General features: G+C 33.0%; 1 protein-coding gene across 6 annotated transcripts; it reads left to right on the top strand.

The window, feature by feature from the left end:
* Positions 1-3,301: 3,301 nt before the first annotated feature.
* Positions 3,302-9,066, top strand: LOC117235014 (transcriptional repressor CTCFL-like). 6 transcript variants are annotated; one of them, XM_033496641.1, is made up of 12 exons: positions 3,302-3,492; positions 4,607-4,779; positions 4,851-5,074; positions 5,148-5,512; positions 5,597-5,766; positions 5,892-6,028; positions 6,094-6,244; positions 6,329-6,470; positions 6,539-6,811; positions 6,893-7,166; positions 7,259-7,492; positions 7,580-9,066. In XM_033496641.1, exons 2-12 carry the CDS (start codon positions 4,650-4,652, stop codon positions 7,637-7,639), a joined length of 2,160 nt encoding a protein of 719 aa, XP_033352532.1. In that variant the 5' UTR covers positions 3,302-3,492; positions 4,607-4,649; the 3' UTR covers positions 7,640-9,066. The 6 variants fall into 6 exon arrangements, with proteins under 6 accessions (XP_033352532.1, XP_033352533.1, XP_033352535.1 ...); XM_033496642.1 differs by lacking the exon at positions 3,302-3,492 and adding an exon at positions 3,577-3,699; XM_033496644.1 differs by lacking the exon at positions 3,302-3,492 and adding an exon at positions 3,585-3,681.
* Positions 9,067-11,764: the final 2,698 nt, after the last annotated feature.

Here is an 11,764-nt window from a genome sequence, read left to right as displayed (position 1 = left end):
AAGCTATATACTAAGAAGCTAACAAGCTACATACTTCATGAAAACAGTCTATTACCGAATCATATATTTTTAAAACAAGTCATAGTATTTTTTTATTATAATATATTTATTATAACAGTTGCCAATTTACACCTATCGAAGTATATTTACCTACAAGTAATAAATCTATATGTTCTGCATTGCAATCTATTTATTTCCATGCAATATATGAGATTACAACTGCTATAATAAAAAAGTGATTAAAAATAAAAATAATTTTGCATCTCTTCCTCTACTTTTATTACATCATCAACATTTTATAATAAACAATATATGAAAACAATATAAAATCAATTGTTTTATTAAAATTAAATGATATGTCAATTTGTAAAAACAAGATGTGTCAACTATGCATTCAAAAGAATTTAATATTATATCTAACGAATACCCAAATAATTATAATATATACATATATAATATACTATCTGCCCACTCGCGGCTTCGCTAGCACAGTATTTGAATTATATTTATTAGCCTCTAGTTGAATACTCTTTAAGTATCTAATTTTGAAAACTGGTCAAATACGTGTTCGTTTATTTTTAATGAGTTCATATGCCGAATTTCACATCATTAACTTTAATGGACATAGAAATACGATTATTCTGTAAAACAAATTTTACCCTCTTCTTACCACCTCTGGGGTTAGGTTCCGTATTTAAGTATACGAAATGAACTTATATTTCCAATTATCAATTTACGTTTGTCGATAACCTCGTATTATTAAATGAATTTAACCATTGCATATTCAAACATACTTTAGTAAGTGAAAATTGAATGCATAGAAAAAGGAAAAAGATAGTTGTCCAGCGTGTCAGTGCGTAGTTACTAATGCGCAGTATTTAAAGGACTTCCACGATTTGAACATTCGTACTTCTATCGGCCACATAGTTTTCCGAGTAGTATACAACGCCCTCACACGAACGTTTTCAACTTTACAAAGTAAGCCAATATTTGGACATTTTGTGTTCCACGATTCCACGATTCCACGATTCCATGTGAAAAATGACGATTTTTAGCGGTATTTGAGAAGACTTTTGGCAAATGATTGCAAAGTGGACGCAAAAAGCTCCACTATCTATCACTAATCCATTTTCAGCACGCAGCATATAGCAGAACGAACGTTACTCCTATTGCGTTTTCTAGATTGATGACAGCGCCGACGATGATAATTTTCTGAAATCTTTGTCTTCGGAATCTCCGGAAAAAACTTAATATTTAAAAAGTTATGAGCTGGCAAAGTGGGTGCTGCCAAAGATGGGGTGTCGTGGCGTGCATGATATCAACCCTTCTGGTCATTTGAAACAAAAAAAGTGAACAGATTCTTAATTAGTATGGATGCCGCTATCGTCTGAATCTTGGAAAAGTCAATACAACATTTTAAAAATAGTAATATTAATTTAAAAAATAGTAATATTAAAGATTTTGAGCTGAGCGTAGTCCGGACGATAGAGAAGTATATAAGGAACATTCAGACCAAATTTAAAATAAATCGGTTCATTAGAACTTGAGATATCGTACACGCCAACTCGAAAAAAGTAGTTTCGAGAAAAACGCGTTTAAAGTTTTGAGACAAGTTTATTCGGACAACGTCTACCGTCTACTGTTCATTTGTTCTGGTCGGATCGAAGCAGATGCTGCGTCACAAAAATGGATGTAACTCATAAAATAATTGAAATTTTGAAAAATTCTTTTAAGGGCATATTCTTGAATGTCTAAACTTTGGAAATATGAAAAACAAATTTTCGATTTTTTCAAATTTCTAGACCAGAATACCCCCTTAATATCACAAATTATTTAATATTAATTCTTTTATTTAAATAGCTCATTAATACTTTCAACTGATTAATAAAGCAATTATAGAAAGATTTTTTTATGTTATATACACAATAAAATTCTTGGTATCAAATTCATATAATATAGCACACGTAAATATTTCATTCACAATAATTTTATAAAATGTGTTAATAAACTGTACTATTTTATGAAAACAGTTTATTACTTAATTATATACTTTTTATAAAAATCATGGAATTCTATTATTACAATATTACATTTATTATTTAAGTTGCTAATTTACACTTACCAAATAGTGTATTTATACACAATAAATGTCCAGCATGTTCACGTTATTAGTTCTCGACGTATTTCTCTTAAACGATGAGTATGAAGAAAAAATGAAAAAGAAAAAGATAAATAATTCAAAGTGACAAACTATATATTCATGATAATATCTTTTTGCAAATGTAAAAGTGCATATGTATTTTGCTGTTAGTCGTCTCTGCGAAAAATAGTATTAGAGTAATATCGTCTAAAAATAATTAATTTAAAAGATATTCTAACTTTAATTTTGTGGAATTTATCATACGTAAGACAAACAAAACATAAACACAAAAGTACTGTGTTTCGTTTTCCCTTGTTTTCATATGATATCCTACAAAATTAAAGCTAAAATATCTTTTAAACTAATCAATTTTCGACCGTATTATCCTAATACTTTTTTTTCATAGAATGATGAGAGATTTCGATATGTATAAAACAAAAGGTTTCCATTTAAAAAGATAGGTCATCTGCAAAATGTACATACATATTACAAAAGTGATTGAAAGTCGATATTTTTTGTACCTTATGCTTGACCTCCATTACATCATTAAAATTATGCAAAAATTGTAATATTTCAATTTGTAAAAATAAAATATGTGCCAATTGTTTGAAGAGATTTTAACCATGCATCCAACAAATGTTCGATTAATTACAGCATACATATGTATGTATATAATATTTTAATATCCAACATACAAAAGAAAACAATGGTGACGTTATCATTGTATATGTATTTTACTCATCAAAGTACGTCAGTTACTAACCATTTAGGAAAAAATAACAATATTTCACATAAGTAAATAGGTGTTGGTCACATCACTAAGATTTTTAGTTTCTTTTCTCTCTTAGCTACTTTCATATGGCATCAGATATTTTTTTCTTTTATAAAGTCTAAGTATCTTCACTCGCAAGTATGAGGTCGCTAAAATCTCGATTTTATCAAGCTGCGTTTACCAATAGCATCGTATTATTAAACAAACCCAGGCATGCTCAAACATGAAAACCGGATGCATAGAAAAATGAAGACATCAATTGGTAAGATCGGGTAAGATCTAGGTAAGTTTAATGTCCGGAAGTACCTAGAACGACAATCGTCCGGCGCCTCAGTGCGCAGTTACCAACGCGCAGTATTTGAACATTGGTAGTTCGATCGGCCATATTGTCCTCCGGATCATATACAACGCCCTCACACGAACGTTTTCGACTTTACGAGGTTAATGAATATTTGGAGATTTTGTGTTGTAAGTGAACTTAGCATAACGTGAAAACACGATTCTGTGTGAAGAAAGACGGTTTTTAGTGGCATTTGAAGAGACCTGTGTCAGCCAGTCGCGAGCTAAACGCAAAAGATTGGTAAGTTATATCCAGCACGCAGCAGAACGGATAGTACACCCTTCCGTTGCGTCCTCTACATTGATGACAGCGCCGACGGTGATAATTTTCTGAAATTTTTGTTGTTAATGCCCCCTGTGTCCTGTGATCGAAAGCATCCGCGTTGTCTTAAAGCTTTCCGACAGAATGCGCAACTTCGGAACTTCCGATGTCTGACGAAAGTCTACGGTTTGAAAACCGTGGAGGCCTGCTACGAATTTCCACATGCTCCTTAAGCACGCAATCACATTTTGCCCATGTCATCATCCTCGTTCGCATTACCCGCTTCGCGAGTTACATGGCATTTCGCGGCAGCGTGTGTCGCTCCTATCTTTCAATCTTGTTTGACTTTTCAATGATATAACACTGATCCTCGATTACGAGGATTCCAACGCATGATGAATTGAATCACTTTCGATCCCTGTCATTCATTCGCTCTTTCGTATCTTCAATTTCTTTACCTCAATGTATTGATTTTCCTTTAATTTTGCACGATTCATGATTCATGACGTCTTGTGCTTTCCCACCGATAGACTAGTGTTGATCCCATATTTCGGCTATTTCCGAATATTCTTATGTATTCACGTGTCTTCGGATGTACTCGAATGCAAAACCACTTACACTTATGGATTCTTGCGACACGAATATTGTCATATTTCATTTGTATGATGTTTGGACTTTATAGCGTTCCAATAATAATTCGATAACTATTTAAATGATCTCATCCTTAATGATATTTATTTATATAGATATTTGAAGTTTTTTATTTTGAGAACTATATGTTGCACGATGTATTTTTTAATTTTCAAGTCATAAGTGATTGAATATATACATAAATACTCTCTTATCAATTAGATGTAGTATATATGTGTATACATATAGTATTATGTTTTTTAGAATGATTGTGTAGTTAGCTTAAATTACAACTTTTTTTTAACATAGAGACCTATTGAAAATTTGTAAGAAAATATACAAACACATATTTAATTTTAAGTTTTTTTGCTAAAATAATTAATAATATAAGGTAAACTGTATAAAAGTAATAGCTTTATTTATTTAAACCATTGAATAAAAAATACATTTATTGTTGTTTTAGACTAATGAGAGAAAGTACACTTTTATGAGTTAATGATTTGACCATGACAAGTAATGTAACAACGATTAAGTTAGAAGAGGAGCAAGAATCTGTAACAGAGATACAGACTTACTTAGAAACATTTAATAAAGAAATAGAAGGAAGTCAAGGAGAGCAATTACAGCATGTACAGTGTTAGTATTTACAAATAAATTTTCTATATCTTTTACAAAAGGCATACCTTTATTAAAACTTCCTATTATAGTGCAACAAGTGGAAGGATTGTCAGGTGGTGAAGAGGGTGGAACTTACTTTGTTGATCAATCTGGTCAATATTACTACCAAGCAAACAATGATGAAACACCTGTGATGACACAGGTACAAATCCAAGAAGTAGAAGAAGCAGATGTACAAAATGAAGAAGAAACACTTGAAGAAGAAGAATTCCATGAAATTGGAGAATTAGAAAATGTTGATGGTGATGAAGATGTAAGCAAAATTATCTTTGTTCATGGAGTGCCATGGTTATGTCATTACTATGAAAATATATTGTGTTTTATAGGGGCAGGTAGTTAGTAATGGAAATAATGAGGTTGTAATTAATTCTGGAGATCCGTATCAAACAGTTACTATTGTACCATCTGATACTAATCCTGCTGAAGTCAGTTATGTACTAATAGTTCAACAACCAGATGATGAGGATAAGGAAAGCAGACTGGTAGAGCAAGAGGGAACTGAAGGTGAAGAAGGAAAAGGAGAACAAGATCTTACAGTTTATGATTTTGAAGATAATGAAGATAATGAAGTACCTGTGGAATCAGAAGTAGAAGATGACAAAACTAAGATTGTGAAAATTTTACCTAAAAAGTCCCAAACTGTTACTCAAGCTCATATGTGTAATTACTGTAACTACACAAGTCCAAAACGGTAATTTTTTAGTTTGTTTTAAATTATATCATAATCAAAATTTGACTAACTTGTAAACAATTTCTTAATCTGCATATGATGTAGATATCTGCTATCACGACATATGAAATCACATTCTGAGGAAAGGCCACATAAATGTAGCGTTTGTGAAAGAGGATTTAAAACTCTGGCCTCGCTTCAAAATCATGTTAATACACATACTGGGACCAAGCCACATCGTTGTAAATTTTGTGAAAGTGCATTCACAACTTCTGGTATGAAATATTTATAGACATCTTCTTCCTTGCTTTTTCGATAATAATTTGTCCTCCTATTATTAAACAAATAAAAAATATTGGAATACAGAGGCACAATAATCATTACAGTATTAAATTTATAGGTGAACTTGTTAGACATGTTCGATATAGACACACCCATGAAAAGCCACATAAATGTCCTGAATGTGACTATGCATCTGTCGAATTGTCTAAACTTCATCGTCATATTCGGTGTCATACAGGCGAACGTCCATATCAGGTATATTGTATACTTATACCTTAAAAAGTGTTAATTACGACCATAAAATTATTATTACATTACAGTGTCCGCATTGTACATATGCAAGTCCTGATACTTTCAAGCTAAAACGCCATTTGCGCATACATACGGGAGAAAAACCATACGAGTGTGATTTTTGTCAAGCAAGATTTACTCAGTCTAACAGCTTAAAAGCTCACAAATTGATACATAATGGTACGTTGATACTTTACATGTTAAAAGTTGTAAATTTTGTTATGTAATTTTTTGCTATTCTGTTTATGATAATATATGTTATAGTTGGGAACAAGCCAGTCTTTCAATGTGAATTATGTCCAGTAACTTGTAGGAGAAAAACAGATCTCAGAATTCATGTACAAAAATTACACACCTCTGATAAACCTCTGAAATGTAAACGCTGTGGAAAATCATTCCCAGATAGGTATGTGGGGAACACTGGGCTGTTATATATTCCAAACATAAAATATATAATGTATTTTACCATTCTAGATATAGCTACAAACTGCATAGTAAAACTCACGAAGGGGAAAAGTGTTATAAATGTGATTTATGCCCATATGCTTCTATATCCGAGCGCCATCTCGAAAGCCACATGTTAATTCATACGGACCAAAAACCATATCATTGTGATCATTGCTTTCAATCATTCAGACAGAAACAACTTCTTAAGCGGCATTGTAACTTGTATCACAATCCTTCTTATGTTCCTCCTGCACCTCAAGAGAAGTCACATCAATGCCCTGAATGTGAACGGTCATTCAGGTACGTAATATTTGTTGTGCACATATTACGTAAAAATACAGAGGAAAATACAGTTGTATGCATATAAGTTTTGCTATTTAGGCATAAAGGAAACCTAATTCGACATATGGCTGTGCATGACCCAGAGTCATCCATTCAAGAAAAGCAACAAGCATTGAAGATGGGAAGACAGAAAAAGATTCAAATAATAGACGGGCAAAGAGTAGAGGTCATGACAGGTGATTTAGCTACTAAGCTTAAAGATTATGAAGAAGAAGAAGATGAAGATGATGTGATGGCAGTGGAGGGAAGTGATGGTCAGCAATATGTTGTATTGGAGGTTATACAGCTAGCTGACAATCAAGAAACTGATCAAGTATGTGTTATAAGCAATGCTAAAAGTATATTAGTTCATAATGTTTATGTACACATTTGTATATAAAATATAATTTTTTCATTCTTGTTTAGCAAATGGCTGTTGTAGCTAACGAAGATGGAGATTTATTGATGCAAGATCCTTTGAGTCAAGAAAGTGGAATTGTGACTGGTAAAATCGAGGGAGGAGATGAAGTAAAAGAAGAAGATATAGAAATAGATGAGTTGAAAATGGAACCAGAAACGTGTACTAAATCTTTATCGCGGAACATGCAAAGCGATCCAAAATTACAGAAAGAAATGGAAACATGTTTTGGTTTTGACGAGGTAAGTAAATTTTATTTTTTATGGTCTTTATGATTTGCCATTTAAAGGCATGATTAATTATGACGTGAATTTGTTATATTTATTCAGGAAGAGGAGGAAGAAGAAGAAGCCAATGATAATATAAATATATTGCAGACAATTTCTTAATAAAAAAACATGAATGTGAGGAAATTTATTTATGTAATAGTCAAATGTCTTATCTTTCTCGCAGTAACAGTGTATGTTCTGTGAGTGCTGTTTAATATTATTTAAAGACTCTGTAAGTAGCTCCAATGGAGCCAATTTCCGGATCCAACGTGGTCTATACGAATAGTACAAGAACATCCTTTGCCATTAGTGTGTTAGACATACGTAATAGTTTATGAAGAAACAGTTTTGTGGTTTAGTAATATATAAAGTGAATGTACAATTATATTAGTTGTGCAAGAAAGTAATGGCAAATTTTTACTCGGTAATATACACGCGTTGCCAATTTACGGTCATTACTTTTGTATGCACCTAATTATAATTTTAATTCATTTTCTGTCAAATTTGTGTTTTGAAAATTTTAAATCAGCGAAACCTTTGCAGATAAGATCGGATATATCATCAATATAGATTGATCTAATATTTTTAAATCAGTCATTTAATGAACGTTAACAGAAAAACAGAATGTAGCAAAGTGTTGACATTGGGTGATTCGTTCATTGTTGATATATGGTTAATGGAACTGAAATTGCAGAATCATGCGATGCTCCAATGTATATACATACTTGCCATTATATTTCATTTTATAGGTAAACATCGTATTCTATAAATAATTAGAGGGAATATAAGTGGTAAATTTAACGATCGATCGAGTTTTGTGTTATTTAATATGAATGATGTCTGCATATTTATAGGAATGTACATAAGTAATATATAATGCAACAAAAAAAGAATTAGAAATTTTTCATTGACTTGAGAGATGTTACATTTGTGATTGTATAGGAGTATTTTATAGTAATAATACACGGTTTTTCTGTGAATAAGTAGAATGAATATTAATGATATACTGTTAACGATTATGATTATAAGATCAAGTGTTTTGCGGATATAAGATAAAGTATGAATGACATAAAGTAATTTGAAGTTAAATGTAATCTTATAATTATTATAATTATAATAATTTTTTATTTCTCTTTTATTAATTACATCCTCTTCAAAACATAGAATTTTTAGAATACACCTTTTTTCCACGTTGATCGTAACCATTATAGCAAAACATGAATATACTAATAAGAAAATAGTACGTATGTTTGTAAACAAGGACAAAACTTTTAAACAATTGAGGCTTTTTGCGTTTTGTTGACAGATCAAACTATTGTATAGTTTTTTGATCGAGCATCCACAAAACGACTATTTCCTATCAATCCAATATCAAGAGAAATTGACATTGTAAAATCCTTGTAAAATTGTATATACAATAGTATATACAATTGTAAATGAGCAGTTGCTAATTTTGTGCTATTTAAATCGGAGCACTATCGTACAATATCCCAAAGAAAAAGTGGTGTAGCATGTTCTCTATAATAAACATTTTATCTTCGACGATACTTGCGCACATTATTTCCGTCCATGAATTATCGTTTCGATATTTGTTAGAAATTCAATTATTCATTATACACATCATACCTATTACTCCGAGGAACGCGTATAAACGTTCTAACACAACCGTTATTTGCTTTGTATCCTGTAAATAATCGGTGAAACGTTTGCTCTCACCTTTAACGATATTAGGAAAAGCCGCACCCAACTGCACCCCCTGCGGTCGTTAACCCTGTACATATATACGTATTATATCGTCTCGTTTATCAGGGTACATTTATAGAACACGCGATAGTCTACGGTTCATAAGAAGTGAATTCTTTTGTATTTACAATTACTACATTAAAAGCGAGTGATAACAAGTGAGGAAAAATACAACTATATATTGTTAATTAATCTAGAGTTGTACTAATTTCTAAGATATATATATATATAAAAGATAATATCTACTTCTGCGATCAATTTTTGACAATACACGTGTAATTTATGATTCGAGACATTATGTTAATTTCCCCTTTTTTACCCACTCGATAGTTCACGCCTTTCATTTGTATTCCTGATGCGTCCGTAGGACGTAATAATAATCTCTCTTTCAAAGGAATGTCGAATGAAAGCGGATGTAACAATACGTGTATATAATTTCGTGCGTGCAAACGATTCGCCTAACGTTGGCATATTTGCTGGTAGCGAGTGTTAACCCTGTTGTATACCTGCCTCAAACTGATAACAGTACCTTGAGAGAGAAAGAAACAAATATGTAAAGTAAGTGAAGTATCATTACTCTTCCTTATGTACATGAATTTTGATTCTTCTAATATCTACGTTACATATTCCATACGTAATAATTAGGATAATGCAAAGTAAAATGTTAAACACGCGATGATACGTTTAATTAATCTTTTCTCAGCAGGGGCGGTTTATCCTTCTGCTAGGCTTACTATAAAAGACGAAAGACCGTAACGCGCTATACGATTTACGGTGACTCGTTTTCCACCAAAAGATAATCTCGACAGCGCATACATACTACTGTCGACAAACGAAACGGACACGGGGACAAATGGACGTGGCACAGGATACAGGCCCACGCGAATGCACTCTCTTCGCCTCCCACGGTCCTTCTTTTACACGATGGTATATATCGGTGGTTTCTACGCAGAAGAGCTTACTAACCACCTGAAAATTCATATCGGTGCGAGAATACATTTTTGTCCAACGACATCGTGCGACCAGTCTAGATCAGATATCTCAATCTCATGAAATCGATTTCGATGCAAAGTCTCGAAGATTTGCATCGCGAAGCCATTGTTAAATATATGAAAATTATTATAATATCGAATATATACGATATAACATCAAGTTTACTGTTAATTCTATGGAGACGAATCTCTCCGTTTATTGTAAAATAGTTGTAAAAAAAGATGTCATTTAAAAGAATTGTTTAAACGAGAGGTTTAATTTTTGTAAGGTGTTTCGAACGCAGAAGAGAAAAGAAAATAAACGAAAAATTGTCCTGGCACCACTTGCGTCATGTCTGATTCCATCACAGCGCATAAGATAAACCAGCGTGTCGGTGAACTCGTGTCGCGCATAATGCGGTTGCCTTTCCTTTATGCGTTTGCCCGCGTGCCGCAATAAAACGCGTGTGCATATATTATGCAGTTTCCTTTTCACGAGGACCACCTAGACGGCCCATGACCATGGACAATGATGACCTAACCGCGTTCGTCGCTGTGGGAATCCATGTGCTGCTCTCCGCCCGTATGCAACGTGAATCGAACGTTAGAATTCAATGAACAAACGAAACGTTCGAGACAGCGGCGGGGACGATGAATGAATAAAATATACGGTGCGATATTTTAGACTGGCAATCAACTTGTGTATTCTTCCATTGCGTTTCTATATATTTTCCAGAATTTTCAATTCTATAACGTGAAATAGACTTTCGCTTACCGATTGAAGATAGTGACCTAGCTTATTAGTTAATCGAAAAGCGTGGATAAGTATCTTGATCTTTAGTTTGCCGCAGAAGTTCAGAATAAAATTGTAACAATGATGATTGATAGATATATATTTTTCAATAATTCGTTCGATTCGATATCTGGACAAGGGTAGTATTTTTTAACAAGTTTCTCTATTACGAATGAAAAAGAGAAAAGAGTGAAAGCCATCGCACGAAACCATTCGAAAATTAAAAAAGATTTTCGATGTTTAGATATCTTGCTTAAAGTAAATATAACTCTGAAATCATTTGAAATGATGCCCAATGTTGAGTCACTTCGTTTTACGTCAGATCACATAACTAATTCCCTAATTAAAATATCAAGGATCGCGTGATATCGGTCGATGGTAGCCTGACTGGATTCTCGACGCGAGTATAATATAATCGTACAACTACAAGCGTTCGTATATACATTCGAAGATATTGAATGAATAAATAGGAAACGCTGGCGGCAGCATCGAACGTAGACACGTATATGTGTTTTCCAAGATCTCTTTACGAGCGTCGTTTTGCGTGACGAAGAGACCGCCTCGCGTGCGATTCCATGATAAGACGCGGAGCATATTAAGCACGCCCGTTTTGTTCTCCATGATCTACAAAACGCGTATTGTCCTGAGAAACGTCTACCGTTGTTTAAATCGACGGATCGTACGGCTTTGTTGCACGACGCGTTTATTCACGGAGATCACAGGTTAACGAGCGAAACC

The sequence above is a fragment of the Bombus vosnesenskii genome, unplaced genomic scaffold, assembly GCF_011952255.1.
Source record: "Bombus vosnesenskii isolate JDL3184/JDL3185 unplaced genomic scaffold, Bvos_JDL3184-5_v1.1 scf7180000013314, whole genome shotgun sequence".
In the NCBI taxonomy this organism is placed as follows: domain Eukaryota; kingdom Metazoa; phylum Arthropoda; class Insecta; order Hymenoptera; family Apidae; genus Bombus; species Bombus vosnesenskii.
Note: the sequence above shows the minus strand (reverse complement) of the source record. Positions and strands in the feature narration are given on the sequence as shown.

Coding starts and splice junctions, on each gene's coding strand:
- LOC117235014 (XM_033496641.1), top strand. CDS start 4,650: ATGACAAGTAATGTAACAACGATTAAGTTAGAAGAGGAGCAAGAATCT. Junction 5,075..5,147: donor ATGTTGATGGTGATGAAGAT/GTAAGCAAAATT, acceptor TGTGTTTTATAG/GGGCAGGTAGTTAGTAATGG. Junction 6,471..6,538: donor GGAAAATCATTCCCAGATAG/GTATGTGGGGAA, acceptor TTACCATTCTAG/ATATAGCTACAAACTGCATA.